This window comes from Odontesthes bonariensis, chromosome 3, assembly GCF_027942865.1.
Source record: "Odontesthes bonariensis isolate fOdoBon6 chromosome 3, fOdoBon6.hap1, whole genome shotgun sequence".
Classification (NCBI taxonomy): Eukaryota; Metazoa; Chordata; class Actinopteri; order Atheriniformes; family Atherinopsidae; genus Odontesthes; species Odontesthes bonariensis.
In genome coordinates, this window is record NC_134508.1 from 23,226,176 (window position 1) to 23,252,618 (window position 26,443).

At 42.4% G+C, this 26,443-nt stretch overlaps 1 protein-coding gene across 10 annotated transcripts; it reads left to right on the top strand.

Annotated features, from left to right (window-relative positions):
* Positions 1 to 1,401: 1,401 nt before the first annotated feature.
* On the top strand, positions 1,402 to 25,291 carry wnk2 (WNK lysine deficient protein kinase 2). Of its 10 annotated transcripts, none has more exons than XM_075461093.1 (29): positions 1,406 to 2,883; positions 6,588 to 6,760; positions 7,465 to 7,685; positions 7,992 to 8,149; positions 8,950 to 9,038; positions 9,251 to 9,470; positions 10,454 to 10,706; positions 11,057 to 11,364; positions 11,475 to 12,374; positions 12,792 to 12,914; positions 14,306 to 14,338; positions 14,836 to 15,258; positions 15,441 to 16,133; positions 16,273 to 16,322; positions 16,426 to 16,588; positions 16,696 to 16,812; positions 16,897 to 17,067; positions 17,160 to 17,202; positions 17,323 to 17,478; positions 17,659 to 18,521; positions 19,108 to 19,165; positions 19,283 to 19,347; positions 19,801 to 20,387; positions 20,488 to 20,720; positions 20,806 to 21,036; positions 21,199 to 21,297; positions 22,139 to 22,183; positions 22,291 to 22,616; positions 23,421 to 25,291. In XM_075461093.1, the coding sequence occupies exons 1-29, from the start codon at positions 2,215 to 2,217 to the stop codon at positions 23,721 to 23,723; spliced, it is 7,773 nt and encodes a 2,590-aa protein (XP_075317208.1). In that variant the 5' UTR covers positions 1,406 to 2,214; the 3' UTR covers positions 23,724 to 25,291. The 10 variants fall into 10 exon arrangements, 9 of the variants coding, with proteins under 9 accessions (XP_075317208.1, XP_075317209.1, XP_075317212.1 ...); XM_075461094.1 differs by having other exon boundaries at positions 21,199 to 21,273; XM_075461097.1 differs by lacking the exon at positions 21,199 to 21,297.
* The last annotated feature ends 1,152 nt before the right edge of the window (positions 25,292 to 26,443 follow it).

Genomic DNA, 26,443 nt, shown 5'->3' on the forward strand with positions numbered 1-26,443 from the left:
CGAGGTTGCGCTGAGTAAGAATCAGGCTTTACTCTTTTGAACGCATATTGTTTTGAGAAGCAAAACGCTTTACTTTCGCGACCCCAGCCAACTAGCCGGACTACCTTCGTCAATGCCAAAACTCAGCTGGAACTCGGCTCACAGGACGCAGCAGGGGGTAAGTCAATGTTCATAAATGATATTGCTAATATGGGATGTCATACAGCTTCATGTCAAAAGAGGCGAACTATCCCTTTAAAGGAAATGCAAAGTGAAGAAGATGCAAAACGACTTCAGTGGCTTGCAAACTAACCGCAGAGGCGCGCACAACAGCCAAGAGAAGGTGGAACATAACCAAAAAAGAGAAGCAATCAGAAAAAAGAGAAATACTCAAACCACCACATAACACAGACAAAATTAACTCAGTGAGACTTAGTCAAATAGAAAACAGATCCAATATTGGCAAAAAGTTCGAACAAGTCTGTGCAGAACGATCAAAATCGAATAAAAATAACAGAATAAAAGTAACATGGGTTCCCAGTGTACCGGAAAACATGTGGAAAACTGTATTAATCAGTTACTAATATGGGATGTAGCCATCTGTATGCCCCTGCTGTAAAGTTTCAAATGTGAGAAAAGCTGAGCGAGCAAAAATCACATTGCTTCTCCAGCTGAAAAGTATCACATTGGGGCTATGTGTGTCTCCTAAATAGGACCTAATCAACTGGATGGCAATAAACATATTTACTGTAAACTGGCCCTTTGGGCTCTGAACCCGCCCACCAAATGATTCCCATTTTCTCCACCGTTTCCCTGGTGATAAGAGTTGCCCCCTTAACATTCAAAACTGTCCACCAGGCTGAACCTTTCACGGATACAAAAAAAAAAAAAAAAAAAAATAGTTAGGGAAGCTGTGCCTTACTGCAAACTACTCATGGTTGACTTCTATTTGTGTGGACTGCTCAGAGGAAGTGCTCTCAATAAAATCAGAACATTTCAGTGGGACAGGAGACGTTTTCTCATACTGGGGCCAGAATAAAGTGGATTTAAGACAAAGTGAGCTCTGTTTTGTTCTCTTAATCAGGTCTTTGGAAAGCGATCTACACCTTAATGATGACATAACTCACCTGATGCTGCGGAAAATAAAATAACATCAAATGGAACATAGAAGAAGGAACAACACAGGGAAAAGTTCTGAAAATTTCATTTTTTCCACCTTGGTTTAATTACAGTTGAACGTCACCATGCAGGATCTGAACAAACTATTTATCGCATGATCGGGTGATATTAGAACGGGATCCCATGCAAGCATCCCTTTTGTTTGGGCTTTAATCATCCTCTCACTTGAGGCTTAGCGCGTCACGATGAAGGCGGACAGTGTGGTCCATGCAGCCTGTGTCATGGGAGGGTAAGGGTGCTGCCTGAAAGCGTGCCGAGTTATTGGATACGTCTTGTTGCTAGGGGCGTGGGTAGTGTCGTGGAAGGGATGCTAGTTTCCCCAAACCTCGAAGAAAGAGATGGAATCCAGGAAGACAGCGGTCGTATCAGCTGGACGAGCGATGCACTGACAGCCGCCTGATCCAACCTGGGGCGAACTGTGCCGCAGTGAGCATAATCTGATAAGCGCTTCTGTCGCTCCAGGACAAGTAGGGGAAAAGTATGTGCGAATAGTTAAAATGAAATTATGCTGAGGTCACACTTGTCGGAGCTGATACAGATTTCCACGCGGAACACCTGCGATCAGAAGTCCGGGTAGAGTGCTTACAGCGACAGAGGCGGCAGCGCACTTCTGCGTCCCGTGATGTCTTTGGAGCGGCTGGTGCGTGGCACCGTTTAAACATCCCGGCCTGCAGGCCGGGGACTTGTGTGCGGAACATATTTTATAAAATGCGCTGGATATTATGCAATGTGGAGGGAACTGGTTCCGTGAGCTCATAGGCTAAACTGGCAATGACATCAGGTTTAACTCGAATAGCTTTGTGCTGTATTGCAGCAGGGTGGACCGGGGCGTGAGCCGGCGAGGAGCAATGCATCCGTCCTCTGAGCTGGACATTTTGAGGGGATGATCTGTGTCCGGAAAAATTCAAGGCATTAGGCCATACAGCCTGTGCTGACGAACTGCGTCACTGCAAGTGTTGCAGGTAAGCAGCAAACTCTCCCACCACCGGGAGAGGAGCGTGCTCATCATCCTCCCCTGCGCGATGCCACCGGTAAGTGTTTAACCGTTTCACCGAGATGAATTCGGCGGACGATTCAAGCAAAGATCCGCCACTGGGATCCACATTTTCCTCGGCACCCAATTTAGACTCGGATATTAATGCAAACGCCTGTAGGCTTGTGTATGAGAATGGGACAGACCACAATGTCAATATACAAATCGCAGCCCTGCGAGGGGCGAGTGACCCCAGCTCTTACCCCTCCACAGAGTACCAGGGACTGGTCCGCCGGAGGTTTGTCCGGCGGAGCTTGTGGGTGTCAGACCACGAGGAGCAGCCGGTGGACACACCGGAGTTTGGCAACAGCACCCCGGTGCTCAACATCGACCTGCGGACCATAGTTGATCGGAGTCGGACCCTAGTTCTGCACGGAACCCACCTCCAGGAGACATCCAGCACGGAGAGCCAGGTGGTCCCGACAGACAGCGCCGCAGAGAGCGCCAGCGCAGATAAGGAGAAGAGTGGCAAGAGGGAGACCGAGCCCAAGGCAGAGGTGGTGACCTCCGATGTCACAGGTAAAGCAGGAAGTGATGAGAACGAAGAGGAGCCCGGGATGAAGGCTGTGTCCACCTCACCTGGGGGGCGCTTCCTCAAGTTTGACATTGAGCTGGGCAGAGGGTCTTTCAAGACTGTCTATAAAGGTCTTGACACCGACACCTGGGTCGAAGTGGCATGGTGTGAACTACAGGTGGGTCCAAGTTCAGCGTCAGCCAAGAGGAGTCAGTTGTTGGGGCTTTGTGTAGCATTTGTGTGCTTTTGTTGGCTTCATCTGCTCAAAAAGGTTGGAAGTTAATGAACAACCGGCATCACTGTGTTGCCCAGGGTCCCGTGTGGAGGTGGTCCTCATAAGCACTGCTCAACGAAAACGTGGCAAATGTTCATTTTTAATCTAAAACAATGACAGTATGATAACTATCTGTACATGTATAGTCTATAGATTATAGGTCTATAGATTCTTGCAAACTTGAGTGTTGATAATGTATTGGAAACAGCTCTGCTGATTTAATCATCAGCAGTTACAGGCAGGCTTGTGCTGGATAGTTTCCCATTGATGACAGGATTTTTTATTAAAACACCAACACCCTGAGGACTAATAGGCTCTCAATCACTTAGATGGCTTTATGAGTGTCAACGCTCACTTTGCAGCAGCGTTCCCTTGTTGTAATTTCTTACTGTAGACTTCTATTTCTTCACATTCAAAGATGTGGCGTATTGCAGTTTCTCGTTTTGACAGCCTTCGTTACATACGGTGGTCTTATCGAAACTAAATTAAAGTAATTCTGCTCCTGCAGCTAAACTGTATTCAGCAAAGTCAGCAGGTGACCTGAAAAACACATGAACTGAATTAATTTGTCAGAATTATATAGGTATACCATTTACAGTGTATCAGCAGGGATCATTTATAGTACATATAACCTCACTGCAGTGACAGCTTGCTGCATCACTAATCTGAGTATGTGGTAATCTAATGATCAGTTTAGATGTTATCCATGTGATATAGAGATTAGTCTGTAGACAGACATGCAGGGGCTGCCCTTTCAGGGCTCAAATTGTGCTAAGCTTTTTTTTTTTTTTTTTTTATGTTAGCCCAGAACAACTGTCTGGACAAGAGATGACATTTGAAATGGAAATTATCTGTGAGAATTTTCTTCAGTGAAACAAACCCATAGTTTTTCCAGCAAACACTGAATATCTGCTCGTTGTCATGCTGTTTAGTCAGAGCATGGCTTTCACTTATACACAAACACTGGGGTCCTAAGATTTCACAGGGCTCTTAAACCTGTGAAGCATCGTTTCATGGTTTTTGTGCAGCTCCAGAGTATAGTTTGACAGTTGATGTGTTTTTTTTTCATCTCCTCTCTCTTGCACCATCCAGGTTTGCTGTGTCAGGCCCCAGGGAATAATTGACAAAAATGGAAACCTCACTCAATCAGTTTCAGACATCCAGTAGAATTAAATCACTATTACACTGCGCTTATCTCGTAGCTCTTATTTGCAGCACCACAGGTCTAGTTTCCAGTGAGGCAAGCAATGAAACAGACTTTTTCTGTTTAGAAAATGTTAAAAGCTTGACATAGCCTATGTGTGTGGGGGCTAATTAGGACAGGAAACCTCAATCAGTCATTCTTTAACAAAGTTAGCGTCCAGCCCCCATATCGATAGCATCTAGAAATCAGTGGAAGACACAACCCTGCAAAGGGTTATGGGTAATTTTTAGTCTCCTAGTGGTATCCCACGCTTAAGCTTCCATTTATTATCTTTGTAACTTTGCTCAGGCTTGATCCAAAAAAATTCAGTTTTCAAATCTTCATTAGGGATTAAAAGGTGTGAAAAGGTATGCTTGTGGTTTATTTTGCAGTATTTTATTTATCTGTCAGTAGAGAAACCAATTACTGGGGTTATTATTAAACACATCTATATTATTAACTGAATTTTAAAAAAGGATAAGCATGTTTTCTGGATAAAAATGGATCTGGATCGGCACACAACATGCAGGACGATCTATACTGCAAGTGCATATGTTCACCTAAGAACCTGCGTCTGAGCAGGTTCTTAGGGGAGATCTAGTGATGATTCAACCATTCTGTCCCTGGAGATGAGGCTGTGCCCTTCAGAGCCTCTGTGTCTGAGTGGCTCGCTCACAAAAAGAGCTGCCGTAATGCAAATGCCTGCTTTATGTCTGTATACTGTGTGTACGATTAGGGGCAGGACTAAGAATGAGACTGCAGAAAACCCACTCGTAGAAAGATTTATGAATCAGATTTGTAAGCGCAGATTGTGCCTGATGTTGAGCAAGGCAGACTTCCAGTCTTGTTACTTATTCATCTGCTGAATCAGACTTGTGCAAAGCAAGTTGTTTTACACGAAATTAGAAAATGATGCAGCATATTTTGATTAACACCAAAACCACTTTTGGACCGATGTCTCACAGTTGTGCTGTATTATTTGTCTTGTCCTGATGACTTAATAATAAATTGTAAACTGTGGCTCAAACCCCTGCGGTGTTAACCACGCAGACAAAGCTGGAGAGTGAATCTTGCTGACGCAACCCTCTGCACCAAGACACAGCTGAGAGAGAGGAAGAGTGAGTTCAACTTAGGACAGTGTAAGACGTGTTGTGTCCTCAGCACACTACACTGAATATAGATAATAGTGCTTCTAATACATTTTCTTAATCAGTTTCTATTGTGCAAAATCATTTCTCTGAAAAGTTGATTCTGTGCTGCCACACCCTGCTCACGGTACATCTTCTTGCAAAGAATTTCAAAAACTAGACTAGAAAAATGAACAATAGGGACAAAGATATGAGGCACACTGAAATATATTTAGCCTGAATAAGAGCCAGAGTTTTTGAAGGAAGCTAAAGGAGCTGCATGTAATGTAAGATGCATTAGACTGGTCACCATGGTTGGTGAGTGAAATCTGATTCCCCATCATCAGTCAATAGTCAATGGTGCATGAACTTATTGTGCATCCTACTCATTTAAAACACTAATACTAACTAGCTGTTTCCATTTGAGGTGTGCCTACAAGCACAGGAGAAGACCTGGAAAATCTGGAGGTCCCGGAGCTTTTTGTCATTGCTGTAGCAGTTGGATTGTATCTGCTCTGCTGACTAGAGAGAAACAGAAATGTACAGGCTGTTTGCTGTCAGCTGCGTTACTATTTATACAACAGTTCAGGGAAGGCAAGGGCCAAAATATTGATCTAGCATATACAGATTCACTCATGCTCGTACAGAAAATGTAAACTTTAAACTCTGAAAAATTGCACAAACTAGCCACATCAAAGCCAGAGTTGGTCTTGGTGCAGTTTGGATTTTTGATTTGAACGTTTGAAATACATTTTTGAAATATGCTCACCCATTATTCACCAGCAACGCATGTGTCACGTAGAAATGAAAAAGTTGACAAAATATCTTTTATCTGTCATGACAAATGTGCCTGCCTCTGTATCAGACCATCAAATCAAACAAGGCTTTTACTCATCTGTCATCCGAAAACCTGATCATTTTTACACATGGTTCTGAGGTGTAATAGTTTTGTGTTTTCTACACAATGATGATGGAAAAGGAGTAAATGGTTCAGACCCCTATGTTTATCACGCCAAATACCAAAGCTGTTTTTACTCCAAACATGAGCCTGAAGGCCTCCCGAAGCAAGCAGACTGTTAAAATGAGGTCAAAAAGGGAAGATTACCTTTGCCATTCCACCTAGAAAATAATAAAACACTCAAAATTTTGATGATCAAGTCACTACCTGCCAAACTTGTTCAATATGGATATATTTAGTACTACTGCAGCTTCTCTGTTGATAAGGCCCGAGGGCACGGATTAAGAGAAAATGAGAGAAGTATTTTAAGAAGTTAACAGTCTTTCTTCATTGCCCATAGGAACGGAAACTCTCCAAAGTTGAGAGACAGAGGTTCAAGGAGGAGGCAGAGATGCTGAAGGCTCTCCAGCACCCCAACATTGTGCGATTTTATGACTTCTGGGAATCACCAGTGAAAGGGAAGAAGTGTATTGTTCTGGTGACAGAGCTGATGACTTCAGGGACACTAAAAACGTGAGAGTCGATATCAAAATGCATTCCTTATAACCTTCATTTTTGCTGTATTCAACTTCGTAATTCACTCTTCATTTAGTACCTTTTAAATATGTAACAAAAACAAAAAAGTTGCTAAAAACCCAATTAACGTAGTCTGGGCAACACTATGGGAAAAGTTTTCAGGTGGTCAAAACCAGTAGATTAGTCTGAAACTAGATTCATATTGAATGTGTTCTTGGGCTTATAATGTTTTATGAAAGTGATAATATCCAGCAACAAAGAAATTAAAACATATCATCAACACAGAGATCACTTGCAGACAGTCCTTAACCCTTTAATATCTGCACTGAGAAAAAGAGCAAAGGAAAAATGTTGATTTGCATTTTTTTTCGTTTCCTTAGCGCAGCAGTAATCAGAATAATTGTTTCTTTGTTTTTAGCCCCCCAAAAAATGGTTGGCGGGACACTTTCTGGTTTTGGCAGAAAGTACGATTCATTTGATCTTTGCATAACTAAACCGAGAGGTCGAGATAGTTTAGCTTGGTTAACTACCACATCTATTTTGTTAAGATCTTGCATATACACTGAAAAATGTGCTCCGCGCTGGACATTAAAGGGTTAGGATGTGAATTTGTAATTCAATATTCCCTGTGTTCAGAAAAAGCAACACTTTAACCTGCTGTGAGTTGAAACATCTATTGTGATCTTTTCATCTTCCCACAGGTATCTTAAGCGCTTTAAGGTCATGAAGACCAAAGTTCTCAGAAGCTGGTGCAGACAGATTCTCAAAGGCCTCCACTTCCTCCACACAAGGACTCCTCCCATCATCCACAGAGACCTCAAGTGTGACAACATCTTCATCACCGGTCCCACAGGCTCTGTCAAAATTGGAGACCTGGGCCTGGCAACATTGAAGAGGGCCTCTTTTGCCAAAAGTGTTATTGGTTAGTCATCAACTAGGCTCACACAACACTGTTTTAAGGATTTGAGTCAAGCAGAAAATTATTTTTTCAACAGTTTTGTGGGCTCTCAGGGGCAGCAGAAACAAACAACCAGCTTCAAAGAAACACATGATGACAGGATGCAGGTCTTTCCTGCAGAGAATTGCAGTGTAACATGATGAGCAATGTAACTCACTTGACCAGTCATTAGTTTTAATGTTACGGCTGATCAGTGTTCATATCTGTGAGTGTGTGTATGTGCGTGTGTGTAGGCGTAATTCATCAACTTCTATTGCATTCGTTTTCCAGGCACTCCGGAGTTCATGGCCCCAGAGATGTATGAGGAGCACTACGATGAAGCTGTGGATGTCTATGCTTTTGGGATGTGTATGTTGGAGATGGCCACCTCAGAATATCCCTACTCTGAGTGTCAAAATGCTGCTCAGATCTACCGCAAAGTCACCAGTGTGAGTTCATGTTTAAGCTATTGTACCCTGCTGTTGTTATTTAGACCTTCAACGTACTTTAAAATTGAGAAATTGAACTGATTTCAATTATTATTTTATCACTATTTGGAATGAAAGGTCCATTATGTGGGGAGGTTTGGTGACAACTAATTATCAGTGACTTATTTTCACTTTCAATGTTATTAATTTTTGTGATTTTAGTTTAATTGTTAAAGTGGTCCAACCAGTTTTTACAATATTAAAACTTATAACAACCACAAGCTATATATTTAGTTAAAGTACTTATAATACTTAAACTTCTACATATTGTCTAAAACAAAAAAGCACAATAAAAACATACGGTATTTGAACACTTTTGTAACTTCAGAGTGAGATCATGATCTGTGATGATTTAGCAGTAGCCACAGTGGCTACAAATGGGTGATGGAGTAGTGCTAAATGTTAAGTATGCTATTAAGATCGGCTACATTTGGCTAAAATGCGAAGTCCTTGCTGAAATCCTAAATTCTAAAGCAGCAAAAGGAGAAAAAAAGTCTTGAAATCCAAAGAAGAATGTCTGTTACACAGTATTATTTTTCTCCTGTTCGTTAACATTATCAACCAGTGCTACTCATACGGGAGCAAATGGCAACAGTCGATGACACAATCGTCCATCGCGTTAATCCCCAGAGCAGAGACGTTGGAGCGAGTAATTCCTATTTTTTGACTCTGCAGATTTAACTTGCTCCCAGCTATGGTCTGCAGTAATTGGTGCTGTTGTGAACGTGTCAGTTGGTGAGTTGAGATGTTTTGCTTTTCAGGGGGTGAAACCTGCCAGCTACAGCAAAGTCAGTGACCCAGAAATCAAGGAAATAATTGGGGAGTGTATCTGCCACAGGTGGGAGGAAAGGTAAGTGGGCCAAGACCTTTGGATTGTGGCACATTCTTCATGCAGGTAACAGAGTTTGACCCTCATCCCAGTGTTGCCTTGTTTTGTTACTGCTCCTGAAGAATGATGATAATACCAGTATTTAGCTCTCACCCTCCTTTGCCTTGAGCGTCATTACCGTCACAGTGAACTGTTGTGCAGAGCATCAGCCGGTGTTTGTGCATTTCCTGCAGATACTCCATCAAGGACCTCCTGAATCATGCCTACTTCGCAGAAGACACAGGCGTGAGGGTGGAGCTTAATGAAGAGGATGATGGGAAAAAGTCATCTATTGCTCTAAAGCTGTGGGTTGAAGACCCTAAAAAGCTGAAGGGGAAATACAAAGACACCGGTGCCATTGAGTTTACCTTTGACTTGGTGAACGAAGTACCCGAAGTAGTAGCTCAAGAAATGGTAATGAAAACAAGAACAACAAAAAAGAACATGCATTTTTTTAAGAGAGATATTCAGTTTTTTAAAAGAAACAGAATAACTGTGGACTTCTCTTTTCACCGTATGGTGTTTAAATTATTAGTCATTTGGATTTACTAAATTGGTAGCAATTAGAGATCTTAACCCAGTGACCCAGTGTTGGGCCACTTAGTTTTGTAGGTTTTTTTGTTTGTTTTTTTCCCCCAAACTAGCTATCTTTGCCCTCTTATCAATCTTTCACACTTTGGTGCAGTGGCCTGACTGCACGTTGCATCGCACAAGCCCCACTGTCGACTCAGCAGAAGTCATGAAAAATACACATTTCTTATTACCTTATTTCTTAACCTGTCAGTTAAAATCAATAAAAACGTTCAGATTAATAGAAATCATTCAAATTTCGTCTGTAAACAAATCGAAGCTGCAGGTAGCCATAGCAACAGGAGGTCTTTCCTTGTGGTGTGTTATTAGTTTACTCTCATGGTGGGAAGATTAAAAACAACTTCACACCATTAATGTGTTATAAACATGATAATATGCAGTTAAGTAATATTTGAAACAGGATGCTGTGCATTCAGAATATCAGTGCAAGTTGTTTTTCATTAGTACCTATAAGTCCTGTTATTCCATCACAAATAGTGTATAGTAATAAGGCTGCTATCTTTACTTTAGGACACTAACCTGGGTTTTTTTCATTGTTTCTGATGTAAATGAGAGTTGGTCAGTGGTTTGCAATGGTCAGTGGTGCCTATAATCACAGGCCTAAGGAATGTACTGTATCAATTGAATGTTGAGCAACTAATTAGTTGATCTTCTCTCTTTCATGTAGACTTATGGCCAGGCAGGGCAACGGATTTCCTTTGTTGTTTGGGAGAAGAGAATCTTGATTTATTACGCATAGTGTTGAGTTTCATCCTTGACTTATTTTATTCTTAATTCGCAGCAACTATCTAACCTGTGCCCTGTAGGTGGAATCAGGATTTTTCCTGGAGTGTGATGTGAAGATAGTTGGGAAATCCATCAGAGACCGCGTGGCTCTAATCAAATGGAGGAGGGAGCGGACTGTCTCAGCAAACGGAAATAGTGAGGTACCCATGAAGAAGCAGAATCTACTGCAGGTGCCCGGTACTGGTGTACCACAGGGAACCACACTGGCCACTGCAGATTATGAGGACCAAGATACTCTTATCTGCACTGTGCCTGTCATCACATCGGCCACATGTAAGAAACTAAAAGTGAAATAACACCTGAAAGTACTGAATACAACATGATCTTTGTATCTGGTGATGAGTCTAACTACTGTAGAAGCTCATGCAGCCTTAAGTGAATTACATAGACTAGGTCTTAAAATGCTTAAACTGGTGTTTGTGCAGTTTAGAGTAAGAAAGACAAAAGAGGACTACAGTGTCTGAGTACCAAATTAAAGCAACCAGACACCATGACCCAGCTTTTAACTTCCAATTAAAAGCTGCTTCACAGTCTCCCTTTCACACTGTCCTACCTTAGACTCTGTCCTTCCTGCCGAGGGTATCATGGTGAATCATTGTGTATTATTTGCTTTGTTATTACAGCTGATAGTGGAGTGAGATCTACCATGCAATTAGATGATTTAAACAATCAGCAGAATGGCACCTACCAGTCGCTTTCAGAGCCTATTTCCACAGCTCAGATTGTCTGCAGTCCCCCTGCACAGTTTGACCCCCAGATGCAACAGGGACCCTACCAGCAATCCACAACACAGGCCTCTCATGAAAACTACTCACAAGCATCCACACAATTACACCAGGGAGCTTACCAGCAAACCACAGGTCAGCTGCATCCTGGGGCCTTTCAACAACCTGCAGCACAACCGCACCAGGGGCCTTATCAGTGTCAAACAGTGAGTACAAACAATTGCATGATTATAGCAGCTTATTTTTCCCCCCTAAGTTGTTAAGTTCCTAAGTAACTTATTTTTTATTCTCTTTTTTTGGAATGTCACTTGATCAGCGTCACAACAGTGAGCCATTTGTATGCCATGAGAACCCGGCCATCCCTCAGTGTCTTAGGCGTGGCAGCGCCTCCTTGGTTGAGATGTTAAAGTGTAGGACACACAATCTCTCTAAGCTAATGAATCCCTACCTATGTCCGTTACAGGATCTGGCCTCATTATGTAGCTCAGAGAGTCCAATGCATGCTGCGGATTACCCAAACTCGAACGCTGCCCAGAATCCCTCATTATTATCTCCTTCTTTGACCCCACATCAACACACTCCTCATAACTCAGCAAGACATTTTAATTCGCCTCACCTTCCCCTGAATTTACAACGTCCCTCAGAGCTCCGTCTGAATGTGCCACGCAGCCCACAGCCTCACAGGCACCACTGCAAAGCTTGCATGTCTCTCCTACTCAAGGACAGGACAAGGGGAGGCGGATCACTGGGGCACATGCACAAACGCACTTTGTCCACAATCACCCAAACTCCTTCAAGCTTGCCCACATCCCCTCATCTGTCAAGGTCTTCTCCAGCCACTCTACTGTCTCCTTTGGCCTCACCTTCCACTCCATCACCAAACAGTGAACTGGTCATGGCAACTTCACCTTCTCACCTTTCCGCACACTTACAAGTTGGGTATCCAAGGGGTTTGTATGAAGGTGGAGATCTCAGCCTTCTCAACTACTGCCTCCATCACATTGTTAGTCGCAGGACCAGCTCCCCGACCCTCTCTGATAGGGGAGGAGTGAATCATCCAATATACAGTCACGTTGAGATTGGGGGCCCTAGTTTCTCTGCAAATGATCAGATAGGTAGGAGTCAGAGCCTGGATGTCCCTTTCTGGTGTATCCCAAATCTTGACAGGAACCTGCTGTTATCACCACCCCACAGCAAAGGCAGACCAGATCAACTGGTAGGTTAGTGGAGGAGAGTTAACGTAGACCAAATCCAGCATAGCAGCAGTAGCCTGCAGTATATCTAATGATCCTGCCAGCTGTCTCACTCCTGCTAACAGTCTCTGCTCCTGCTTTGCTCACACTAATGGTTCCATTTCTAGATCAATGTGCATAGCTAATACAGTGTCTTACAATGAACAAGATGCTTGGGTGATGGTAGATTAATGCTGAAACTTCCCTTTTTCATTCTAACTTCGTGCAAAGAACCACACCGACAACTAAGACATCCCTATTTACTTTTTCATTAGTGACAACCCCTGCTTTGAAACGCATAATCTTCAGCTTGATTTGTTGTGTATGACACAAACAGTCATATTATGTCTTCGAAACAGGATTTAATAAATGCGATCCTTCCTCCTCTGTGTTTTTGACAGACTTTTTCTGCTCCAGCTACGCCAGCCCCTACTGCGAATCAGAGTAAACAGACAGCACAGAGCTTCCCAGCTGTAGCCCCCACTCTACAAACACAGCTTACTGCCCAGCCCAGCCAGGAGCAGGTACTGCATGCATTTAACTGTGACAAGCCCCTGGCTACATTTGTAGAGAGAGAAGCAAAATTAGAAAGCAAACATTTGAAAACCATCCAGTGCAGCTCAGCCTGGCAACCTCGTATAAGAATACATAGTTTGGGATGACTGTTCTCAACAAAATACAATCTGGTTTCCAAAAAAGTTGGAGTACTTGAGCATGTGTAGCATGTGAATAAAAATAGAATATACAGTAGTGCTATGCAATTGAGCATAAGTCGAGTAAGTTCTCCTCATGCCACCAGAAGAGCTCTGGGGATGTGCCTGGTCTACAAATGTTTAGGAATGTGTTATTTGTCCAAGTAACATCTATGTAAAGTAGGGGTGCACCGATCCGCTTTTTTCACCTCCGATACGGATATCTGAGGTTTAGTATCGGCCGACACCAATCCTATACAGAAAAACAGCGCGGAATTATGGTAACAAACGGTAAATTTCATTATGTGGAACAGACTGGGATCTTTTTTTTTTTTTAAACAAATAAACAGATATAAATGTACTGAATTACTTATTTATTTAATAATTGTGCACCAGTAAAACAATCTTAACTATAAAAATATAACAAGTGCAACTGGTTCAGTCAGTGCAATTAGGGATTCAAAATCCAATGTAAATCAAAATAAATATTGAATAATAAAGGAGCTGAAATTGAGAAAAAAAACAATAGCTTCACTAGCTTGGTTGGTAGACTTTCAAAATAAATAGCAATCAGCTCTTTATAGAGTTTAGTGCAAATGGGAATTAAACATCCATTACAAAAGCATCTGAACAAAACAATAGCTTCTCTAACTTGGTAAAAACTAAAAAACAAAAGGTAGTCCCAACTTGACAAGTTTTTTCACCACTAGAGGGGGAAGAAGGCCCTTGGATGAATGCCAATCCGGTAAGAGAATATTTCAAGATTTTGCTGTGTTGAGGCTCAAGTCACACACATACTGACACTCAGTGTCAGTGACCTGCTCAAGCAGATTTCTCAAGCTTCTCAAGCTCAGGCTTAAGGGTCCCTTGGCAAAGCAAATGTGTTTGGCATAAACGGTATTCAGATTACAATTCTGCTGCCATAATACTGGACAGGACAAAGACAAAAAAAAAATTAATAAACAAATCGGCCGATATGGATCGGTCCATTGTCACCGATACCCGATCTAGAATTTTCTTCTATATAGGTACCGATACCCGATACAAATATCGGATCGGTGCATCCCTAATGTAAAGGATGCAGGTCTTCCCAGCAGAGCACTGCATTGTAACAAAATGAGTAGTGTCACTTTACTCGTCAGTGGTTTAAGTGTTGTGGCTGATCAGTGTAGTGGGTATACGTTGTTTATGTCATTTTATTCCATTGTCTCTTCTGCCTTCAGCGCCACCTTCAGTCGGCTGCTGTCCTGCCCCAGGTAGAGCAGCACACGTCAAACCACAGAGTTACAGTTTTAAAGTCTACCTGCCTAGCAGCTCACGTTTCACTGTGGAGCATTTTGAACCACACAATTTGTCAGTTTAATTGAGAACTAGTTTGAATTACTAATTCAAAACGGGTACTCCCAAAGAAAAGGAAAAAAAACCGAACGAGGCTCTAATTTCCTTCCATAGTTGTTTTCTGCTGGCCAGCCTGCATCACACCTGAGTCCCCCTGATACATCTTCCAGTTTTCTCCAGTTAGTCTCCCGCACTCCTTCCCCACTTCTGCAGATCAGTACACAGGTGTGTTGTGGTGGCATTTCAAAGACAAGAACAAACTGAAGATGCTATTTGATAAGAAAATAAACTCTTTATAATGTTAATACACATGGTGTTGCAGTGTTGAGTAATACACAAGGGACCTGTGTGAATGTTGTGTCAATCGACTGGCTGTCTTTGTTCATTTTATATCATTTTCCCTTTTCTTTCCCAGTTTCCCTCACCATACCCTGTTGTTCAAACAGTGGGTTACATGCCCCTTAAATTCTCCCCAACTCCTCTGCCGTCTGCCTACAGCAGCAGTGACCCTCCTATATCTAGCTCTTACTACTCATCTTCACTCCACTTTCCCTCCCTTCCTCTCACCCCTCATACAGCCCTGCCATCTATCCTCACACTTGGCACCCCTCAAACTCCCCTGTCCACACCTCAGCATGTGCCCAGTATGGCACTCCCAGTTCCACTACTTGCCATGACCATGTCCCCTGCAGTACCTCAGCAGCAGGTTGGCATTTCCAGATCTCAGTCAAACCTTGGTAGCTTCCATTCCACCCATCCCTTACCTCTCTCTCAGGTGCAACCTTCCCCTTTCCCCGCCCCCAACCCTGAGCAGGAATTGACTCAACAGCCTGTCCAGGTGAATATTTCCCTCCGTTTTCACTGGAATCATTCGGTCTTGAGAAGTCTGTAACGTTGAGGTGGAAATGTGTCAGTACTGTTGATGTTATGCATGCAGGGCATGTGTCTCGAGATTCAGAGGTAAACGGTCGAACTGGCGAACAACAGCTTAAATGTGTTGTTTCTCAATTCCTGTTACAGATGATTGCTTCACATCGAAATCTGGGGGACGTTCAGCTTTTGCCAACAGTTCCCCCTGTCATGCCTGCTGGTCATGCTCCACTATGGGGAAGTGGAGCCGATACTGAAACTACTGCAACCGGCCTACACTTATCTTTAGCTCCTACAACTTCAAGGACTTCAACAACTTCAATCTCAGTCTCAGGCGCAGTCCAAGTTGACACTCACTCCTCAGTACAAACTCCAAATTTGGTGCGAGCACAAAACCAACCACCAGTCCTGATATCGGCTCAAGCTGGATCCATGCCTCAAACTCCAGTCTCAACTTTTCTTAAAGCCCCAACTTCAATCCCAATACAAGCTCCAGCAACAGTGCAAGCACCAACTTCAACCCCAGTTAAAGTACCAGTATCTAAATCGGGTTTCACGGTAGAACTAACAATGGTCTCTTCCATAAGCTCAGACAGATCTTCTGCCACAGGTAAATCTCAAATTGCCACTCCAGGTATGGTTTCAGGCCCGATTCCTGTCACTGTGCCAGTACCACCTCAGTCTGCAGCTCCTGTCGCAGCTTCAGTCACAGCTCCAGTTCTGCAGCCTGCTGGCATTCAGACAACTGTCTCAGTACCTGAGAGTTTCAGCCTGGCCACAACTCAGCCACACCTAGAGACAACATCTGCCTCTAGCATCTTTCAACAAGAGCCCAGTGCAGAGGTAGGAACAGAGCCAAAGTTTTCACATTTTTTTTCTGTTATACAAGATCTCCCTTAAATGCAAAAATGATTGGGTATAAAATTAAACATTTACCAAGGTCCTCTAACTGTTTTGCATTTACCACTTTCTATGTTTTCAGGATGTTCATCGTGATAAATCAATATCACTCTCCAGTTTTACTTATGACAGGTGTGTGCCCAGTTTTTCAGTGAATTCAGATTCTATTCATTTTCATTTGTTTATCTATTTAAAGCCTAGAGATTATTAAAAAGTTTTGATTTTTTTTCTACAGTCTAAACTCTGATGTAGCATCTGGAAAGGAAACAAGTGATGGCTATGAAAGCTTTGCTAGTGGGAGCAAAGTGGATGGAAAACCCAGGAAACACCACCGCAAGTCTGCCCGCACACGTTCCAGACAAGAAAAGACCAGCAAACCCAAACTGAACATGCTCAATGTGAGTCATGGAGTAATGTATGGAAGCACAAAAATCACAGTTTCCTAAAATTCTTTTATGTCTTTGATTGTAAAGTCTTTAACCGCTCCCCCACTACACTACCCCAGGTTTGTAACACTGGCGATAAAATGGTTGAATGCCAGCTGGAGACTCACAACCACAAAATGGTGACATTTAAATTTGATCTGGATGGAGATGCGCCGGAGGAAATTGCCACTTACATGGTTAGTTCAGCCTTTTAGAAATTAGACTTGATGTCTAACTTATGTGTGACATTCTTTACCTTCTTTAAAACTCAATGTCTATAGGTCGAGAATGGCTTTATCCTACTGTTAGAAAAGGAGATCTTCATTGACCAGCTGAAGGACATTGTGGACAAAGCTGAAGACATGCTGCATGAAGACATTGAGGGTGAAAGGCTCACAGCTTTGAGCTGTAGTCCTCTTCAAGGCCAGACTTCTGAAGGGTTGGAAGGAGAGGTAAGAGAGAATTAAATATATCTGCAGATACATTGTGTATGCCGTTACATAAATGTGAAAGACAAAGCTCACATCTGTAAATCTCTCTGTAGAGTCCGCTGCCTGGAGCACCTCAGCCTGTCTATCAGCAAAATGGTAACACAATATACTCTTTCACAAAATGTATGTCTGTTAAAAACTGTACTTTCTGCATTTACACTGACTTCTATGAACACCTGTGGTTTCTTTTTCTTCTCCTGAACTCTTGGATTGCAGTTCTTCATACAGGAAAGAGATGGTTCATAATCTGTCCAGTGGAGGAAACGCCCACATCTAGTCAGGACACACCCTCTGATGGGACAGTTACGCAGTCACCTGGGAGCTCAGCCAATACCCAGCCTGCTGACAGTGTCACTGCAAGGCCCTCCAGAGGTGAATCGTGCTGAATAAATGTCAGCATAATTTCTGTCAGCTAGATGGAATAATAGCACTGCCTTTGTGGCAGCTGAATAAAAAATACACCTTCAGCTCTAAAGGCTAAACAATAGCCTTACAATGAATTAAATGTTTTTATAAATCCTTTTGCTTATTTAAATGTTTTTCTTCTTGCAGAAGAGGGATCATCCTCCACCATGTCTGGTGGTAGTGGAGGATTCTCCTATGATATTTATGGATTCTGTAGTCCCCCAATAACAGCCAATACAGACCCGCTCCTCTTTGCCACTTTGTCACCTCCTGTATCTGCACCCCCGACTCTCCAGTCAGTGTCGACAGCGGAACCTGCAGGCAGCTCAGTACAGCCTAATGTGCATCAAGCCCAAACTCAAGTGCTGCCCCCGTCACCCCCACATACGTCTTTCCCAGTGGAAGATTCACAGGGGTCCCCTCTGGGCTCCAACTCTCCTACCCATGCAGCTCAGCAAATGCCCAATTTGGCACGTCCTGTTTCTATTGCTGACGAGGTGCCCTGCTGTCCTCTCGTCATGCCACTGTCTCTGGATGTGAGCGCTTCACAGACTGGGTCTCCTCTCACTCCTCTCCCCCCTCAGGAGCTGGGTACATCCAAGGATCCACCCTCTGTCTCTTATGCTCCAGCAACACACAGCGAGCGGCCTCAGCAGCCCGTGGTGCTCCAACAGCCTTTTGCCACTGTGGGAGGGGCCAAAGGGCCCTCCTTGCCACAGAGCCCAGCACCATCCCAACACGGTGCAGGGCCCAGTGAGTCCGATGGTGAAGGGCGGCTTGGCCGTGGGGGCTTTGTTGACAGCACTATTAAAACTCTGGATGAAAAACTTCGGAATTTGCTCTACCAGGAATATGCTCCCATGTATCCATCAGGCAGTGCTGCAGAGACACCAGGATCCGGCACAGAGTACATCCAGTCTCCTCCTGGCCCAGACAGTGCCATGGGAGGTTCAGGAAACAGCACCCCAGGTCCTATGGGAGAGGGGCGCTACAGGGCAGGAGAACAGCTGGTAAGTACCACAGTACTGACCGCCATGACTGCGGCTTTAAATATTTTTGTTTGATTCATTGCCAGAGACATTTAAGGTATGATTGTCAGGTTCAAATACCTACAAATTTATAAAGAAGCAAGAGAGACGTTATAGGACTTTTTAACTCATGAGGAGAACCAACGAGGAGACAGCTTTCACAGCTTCGTCCTGATCAATTCTGACCATCTCCTCACGCCTCCTCTATTTTATTAGGGAAAATGGGTGTCTCCAGAAAGGAAACAAAGAAAAGGGTATCCTATTACAACACATCTCAAAACACAGGACAGGATCCAGTTTCAGGCCGCATTCCTAACAAGGAATTTTTACGACCATAACACAAATGAACAAGGCACACTTTGCTTACAATCTTACTCAATACAACAAACAGAGTTTATATGGGATAACTACATCACATGCATTTACAACTCAACAATGATCATCAAGTGTGCTGCTAAGTTACAGTAAGATTTAAAGAATATATATATTTTGTTAAATGATTATTGGTTTCTAATTCACTTCTCTTTATCTTATTTATGTTAATCTCTTGTCCCGTCCCCTACATAAGCCTCAAATTCCTGAGAGAATGGACAGTTTGAGCACACTGAGCGACTCAGCCGTGTGTGGTGAGTATGTATGATGCAGCATTCGCTCATCAGTCTAACACAAGTGACATCATTACTGCTCAACTAATTGCATTGTGTCAGTTTATTAGTAGTTAGTGTTTTCTACTGTTTTTTCAGCTTCCTTGTCAAGAAGACATGTTCCTCACTCTGTCTCCTGCTCTGGAACAAGAGGTCGATTTAAGGTACATGGGAAAGATTTATTCTTTTTTTTTTCCAGGGAAACGTAGAACTGACTGACTCCATGTGATTTACTCTAAGCAATTTATTCCCACGCTACAGCTTTTTGTATTTTTTACATGATATTTTGTTGTTCAAGCAGCCACTTTCACTTTTCAATTCTCACATACATCCTGACACCCCTGCATGAAAGGTATTACCTCCAGTAGGGTTCCTTAGGCAAGACCCCCTTACCCTACCCACCCATCAGTGTAAGTCGTTTTGGATAAAAGCCTCTGCCAAATGCATAAACATAAACATAAACATAAACAAAAAGACAATTTTCGTAATGTATATAATCAACATGAAATGTTTCATATTAATATATATTAAATTTGACAGAAAACCTGTATGTATTTTAAAAAAAAGTTCATTTTAAAGGGAAAGATGACTTTAGGTTACTTCCTTGTTTTTGGCAGATCATTTCTGTTCCTCCTGAGGTGGCCAACACACGAGATGTGAAGCAGAGGAGCTGGAGCAGCGCTGCCTCACCCGCGCATCCCGTCGAATATGGCGAGGACCCCGCTCTGGACGCCACGACGACCCCCACCACGATCGGCCGTTTCTCTGTGGTGAGCACTGAAGACGACATCACACAGAGGACACGTTGTAGCCGCTACTCTGCCCCGCCTGATTTCTACCTGGACACACCTCCCTCCATGGCCAAGCGGGCATCCTTGCCTCGAGCTCTGACCTCGAACTCTGTCCCAGTGGATGTCACGGTCCACGCTCGCTTCCTCTCCTCAGACTCGGGGGCAGAGAGCAGCCCGGCAAAGCTGGCCTATGCCACTCCGTCTAAACACCATCGCTCCGAACGCAGAGGAAGTGACCTGATGAAGAGGGCAGTGGCCTTTCTCCGTCGCACCGGTCGCAGCAGCAGTGTGCAGAGCTCTGACTCACCAAGTAGGCATGGAGGAGTGCACGGCTCAGCTTATGCCAGCAGTGATAATGACTCAGAGATGGAGGACTCAGACATCAAGAGGGAACTACAGAGACTCAGGGAGAAGTAAGGTTGATCTTCTGCCTTAAGTAGTGTCAGTAAATGAAATATTTGTCAATATTTGTCAAAAAAAAAATCATTATATTTCCTGTCTCTGTCCCTGCAGGCATTTAAGGGAGATCTCAGAGCTGCAGGCCCATCAGCGAGGGGAAGTGGAGCTGCTGTACCGTAGACTCGGCAAACTTCCACCTCCAGGCCTTCCTCTCTCACACGTCGCACCACACGCAAGCCGAAGAAAGAGGTCCAGCAAGCACAGGCTGAAGCCAGGAAAACTTCTCAGTCCTCTAGTTCAACAATTTAGAAATGTCACAACCAAAACCAGTGACTCTAGCAGATCCAGTGAGTTCATTTGTTTTAAACCTGGAACAGTTGAATGAATATTTTCAGGAATAAGAGTAATGCCATTGTGCGTCTGTGTGTCCAGGTGCTGCTGCAGCTACAGGTGAGCCTACAGTGAGTTTAAATGGCTCTCCAGCCAAAACTTCTTTTCCCACTCACAGTAGAGCACGGTCATGCACCAGCCACCTCCCCAGCTCAACCTCAGAGCCTGTGCAGACTCAGCAGCCCTGTTCCCTCAAAGGCTCTCTGTCTTCTGACAATATTTACGCTGGACTACATGGAGACAGCACTGGCACACAAGCTCCACCTGGACAAGGTACCACCAGCAACACCCACCGAAACATTGTAGCCCAAGTCTTTTTTTATTTAGAACAAAAGAAAAAACGTGTTTGTGGTGTTTAGTTGTATGACTTTGGGTATCTAAGTGTGTGTTCTTCTTACTCTGTCGTCTTCTTCCTTTGGTTATTCTCCTCTACAGGCTGGTCTAATTACCCGCAACCCTCAGAGCGAGTGACCTATAAATCCAGTAGCAAGCCACGAGCTAGATTTCTCAGTGGGCCTGTGTCTTTGTCTATCTGTTTGTATCTCTTCTCTTCCCGCATAGCTTCACATTTTTGTTTTATGATATTTCTATTTATCTGCTTCAGTTTTTTTTTTCCTGTCTTTGCCAAACTATTCCTCAACACCACAGGATGTTCTTTTGTCACGTCTTATATTTAATGCTTGCTTTCTTGCTGTATACTTTCTTTAATTGGCATATATTGCTTATTCAAATCTCTCAGGAACATATTTTTCCAATAATTAGTATTTTGATTGAATATTTTTCTCAATTTTCTGAAAAGCCTTTCTGATAACGTGATTAACAAATTTACAGGACTTTTCTTCAAACGAAGTTACACTAAAAAGTTTACCCGGCATAATCGTTATCAGTCATTTTCACTCAATTCTTCCTGTATATATAGTACCGATTGCCATGTTTATGAAGTTGGAGGTTTGGATAATCAAGGTTCAGTTTGATAATAATGAGCATTTACTTCAGCTGTCCCTAAACTGACACTTGATGTCTGCTTTGCCATCTTGCATTACTTGTAAACAGGTCTGTGCATGGCAAATGCATCAGTCTACTACAATTATTAACTTTTTTACCTCTCACTGCTGTTTCCTATCTCTGATTCTCTCATAATCTAGAAATGCATAATGACAAGGCTCTCATCTGGCCACCTGCATGATATTTCTAATACATCCAATTTCATGTTTAACAGGTTTGATTTTTTTTTAAAGCCTTTTATAAGTGTGCTTTTAATTTGCTCCTTTGTTTTGTGGTAGTATTCAGTTTCATTTGCACTGCATTCTGACCTGAAAATTACTGCCTGCTAATGGGACAACAATTTGTATTAAGTCCTTTTTTTATCTTGCAGGGTCAACACTGAAACGACTGTGTCTTGGTAAAGAAAGAGGCAGCAGTACGTAGCATTAACATCAAGCCGTTCCGATTCGCGTTACTTTTATCTCGTTGATAAGCCTTATTACTTGTGGTGTCATCGTGTGTGTTTCTGGCGTGCATTCTCAGGACCCGGAGCTTCGGCATCAGGAGCCGTCAATCAATCCCAGCAAATGCCAAGTGGTGTCACGCCTCCTCCTCATCAGTCTGTGATGGGCTTGGCTCAAGCTCAGGCCAATAACAGCAACAACAAAACAGGGACATATAGTGGCAAATCCATGACTACCAATGAAAACAACCTTCCTGAAGACTTCCAACGACTGATGGACGACTGGGCCCAGGAGGTTCTAATTGTCACCCACCGGCCACGTACCAACTCTCTGAGTATCCGTGGACAGCAAATTTGGGATCAGTTTGTGCCTCCAACGCTTGAACAACCTGCTAATGCTTCAGATGTGAGTCTCATGGTACTTCTCTGGCAATTTAGGATTTACTAAATCTAAAGTTTAAAATTGCCTTTTTCTCAGCTTAACTGCTGGATGTCTCAGTCTTATACCTGGTAAACTGTTTCTGTTCAATTGTTGCTTTCATTACTATACTTGTTTAGTTGGGGTGAACACGACATGTCTTGATATGCAAATGACAAATCAGGGGAGTTTCCGTAAGTGTTCATGGATAAAAATAGGAGCGGAAATCACGTTAAAGTATGAGCATATCATTTCACAATGATTGAGATTTCTAAAAAAATAACCACACATATACAAGGCTTTGTAAATCTAGTGAAAATAATACATATGCACATTTCAACCGTTGTGTGTTAAGTTTTAGTCATGAATCTACACTCAGTTTTATTTAAATTCAGTGTCATTGTAAAAAACTGAAATTCTACACTATACTATATCATCAATATATCAATATTATTTCACTTTCACTATTTCACTTTCATAAAAACAACATTCGTTCTCCACAGTTACTAATTGATTACAATATGTTGTTGAAACGTGTGGTGCAACACAGGAGTAAATAAGCCACGCCAAAACTCTTTTTTTCAAAAGTCAACAAAATCACTCAAATCAAGATTTGTTATTGTCTTAGCACTTTGTTTACTACATATAGGATTTAAATTGTTTATAGATTTCAGCTTTTCTGTGGATTTCACATAGCATCCCAATCTTTTTTACTTTTGGAGATTGAATTGTATTCTCTCACAGAGAAAGTATTTTGTGCCCTATTTAGATTGCATTGTGTAACTTTTGCAGGCACTGTCATGGACAACCCCAGGTCCAGAGGTTTGCTGTCTGCCCCCCTCATGGCTTGACAGCCCTGGGTCAACAATGATGACCAGCTCCCCACCAGGGCCCCATTACACTTATCAGCTCCACTCCCCTACTCCGTTCAGAGCTTTGTCCTCTCCTCTTCCTTTTACCCCGTGGCCTGGATTTATCTTTCCTCTCACTCCAGGAATGTTTGCCTTTCCTGCTGTGCCCCCAGCCCAGGATGCCAACAACTCAAATCCAGCGTCATCACATCAGCTGACCGATCCCAAGGCGAGGACTCTCTAATCTGAGTAGCATTGTGTCTTCCAACTCTGTTACCAAAAAGATTTCTCATCATAGTTCTAATAAATCTTATCTGCATAAAGTGTATATATTTAACCAGCATGTATGTAACCATATGTACATACTCATATCCATTCTTGAGTTTCATGCTATTTGTTTAATTTGTGTTGATGTACCTCATGTCCATATTATAGTTATACTAATTATAATAATAATAATAATAATAATAATAAAGAGTGCAGTCTTGGTAGGAGGTTTATTAAAGGTGTATAATTAGCCCATTCAGGCTCAAAAGTGCAGATTTTCATCATTGTTTATGGATGTGCTTTAGCACTGACTGAATGTACATAATGTACTGTTCATTCATGTTGTGTTTATATGAAATAGTTGATGTTTTGTTGCTCATGTCACCCCTATATATCGTAAGCTGCCGTGTGTATATATGACTTCTTGTTAGTCTGTACATAGCAACCGTGTTTGTACAGTCAACATTAGAAAATCCTTAGGTTGGTGCTGCTGCTACTTGTCTTCATGCAACATCTGATTAGAAAAAGAAAACCGTCATGCCATCACTGTGAAGACTTGACCCGCTGGTCACTAGGACCTGCTGCTTTACTCTGCTTTCTCAGCTCAGTCCAATTGTAGGTCTCATTCTTCATAGATTAAATGCTTCCAGCACAAGCGCTTGAAATATCCTTATGAGATTTGAATGAACTTGAACTTTATCTTCAGGTGCAAAGAAAAACACCTGTGAGAGTGCCTTGAATTGCAGTTTGAGTTTTCTGAAGAGAAGCATTTAGACTCAAAGCAGACAATAGATATTCTACATATGAATTATGTGATTTGAACAATGAATGTGGAGAAAGACTTATTTAATTTAGCAACAAAACATAACTAAACACAGAGTAAGAGACTGTAAAAAATAATCCAATAGTGAATTAGGTTAAACACTTTACTGTAAGCTTTTCCTTGTTCGCATAAGTCATGCTCTTGATCGCTCCACCACCTGCATCGCAGCCTGCATGAATATACTGATATTCTGAATGTGCACAGGTTGATGCGGTGGATCAGGAGGACGTCTGCATTGAAACCATGTGACAAGGAGGGCTGTGGGACTTTAAGCCACACGTCAGAATCATAATCACCCCATACCTCTACTAATGCAATCTGTAGCTTTACATATTGTTGCCTTTGTGGGTTTTGAGTGATTGCTGTGTGGTTGGTTGTTGTTTGATAAACACTGATGATGTGATAATGATGAGGAATGTGAAGAATGAGAATCATCAAGAAGCCATGTCTGCTTGATATGTTAACTGTACAAATAATGTAGGTTTTTTTCAACTTAGGTTTAATAGATTGTGGCCAAACAAAGGGTAAGCTTGAATTGGTCAAACAAATGATTTCCTATCATCTTTACCCAAGCTCCTTCCATTGACCTTGTTGGAAAACGTCATGGGGATGAGGAAAGATTACCACACTACAATGAGAATCCAACCACACTTACAATAAGCTGTGATGTGGGTCTGCAGCACTGAAACTACAGCTGTTCAATAAATATTCTACAAAAAGTGCTTTGGATACTTTGTCAAATGCAATCTTGCCATATTGTTATACAGAAGATATTTCTTATTTATCATATTCACATAAAAAAGGTATTATATGGAATATTACTTGCACGGGCTGTTCACGCTCACCCTCCTCTTATTTATCCAGACAAAGTCCACACAGTTAGTAGCCTACAACTGGATTAATATTACTGACTCTCGCTTTGAAGGTTGCAGAATTGTGGGACTGAATAATCTCCTTTCTTTCATAAAGGATGGGTCAGTGTTCCCTTTGCTGAAAGAGATCATATAGGAATCGCTAAAGCTCCTTTCCTTGATATTAAGAGCATTCAAATAGTTTTCAACATTGCTGCTACTCAGATATTTCCAGGTCGTTTCACTGAATTTAGGAACCTTGCTAAGAAAAAAAGACTATTTGACTGGACCCAATGTGTTCAGTCTCCTACAGTTTGTAGACCGCAACAAGGATCTGATATGTAGCGACATGCTTTTTACAGTTAGACGTGGTAATTCTGTGGATCAGTATTTCGGTTTGATTACATTTTGGAAGACAAAAGACAGAGACGTTAACAATGTTAACTCAGAATGACTCAGCAGAGTCATTCAGACTATAGCCAAGCTCAAGAAATGCTGGTGGCTACCTTTCCCATTAACAGGGTGATTCAAATGTTATACAGCTGTTCTCATAGCCAGTGAGCACATGACACAATAGTCTTCACAGATTAAGTTGTACTCCTAGTGATGATTAAACAGAATTAATTCCCTTTTAAAATCATTCCATGTGTGCAGTATGACCGTACTCTGAAGGTGACTATCTTAAAGGCAGAATTTCTTAAACTATGACTTTTTTTTTTTGTAGAATATGCAGTTCGGGTTCTTTTTGTTTCTTTGTGCTTTACAAGCAAATTCTGTCTTTAATCTCTTCAATGCTTGCAATCAAAGCTAATTGTATTATTACTTTTGCCTGCTGTTTTCCCAGCACTTTCCTGAACTCAGACTGATGCTCTCAAAAAAATCTGTACATACTTGAGGACACCACAAATAAATGTTTGATTGACAAAGTCAAATATTTTCCACACATTTGTATCACAAGTTACCTTCTGGAGCAGCAGTTTTCCCTTTTCAAGCTTGAAGCAAAGCACATGTCGCATGAACATT

Coding starts and splice junctions, on each gene's coding strand:
- wnk2 (XM_075461093.1), top strand. CDS start 2,215: ATGAATTCGGCGGACGATTCAAGCAAAGATCCGCCACTGGGATCCACA. Junction 16,134..16,272: donor AACAAGAGCCCAGTGCAGAG/GTAGGAACAGAG, acceptor CTATGTTTTCAG/GATGTTCATCGTGATAAATC. Junction 17,203..17,322: donor GCCTGTCTATCAGCAAAATG/GTAACACAATAT, acceptor CTTGGATTGCAG/TTCTTCATACAGGAAAGAGA.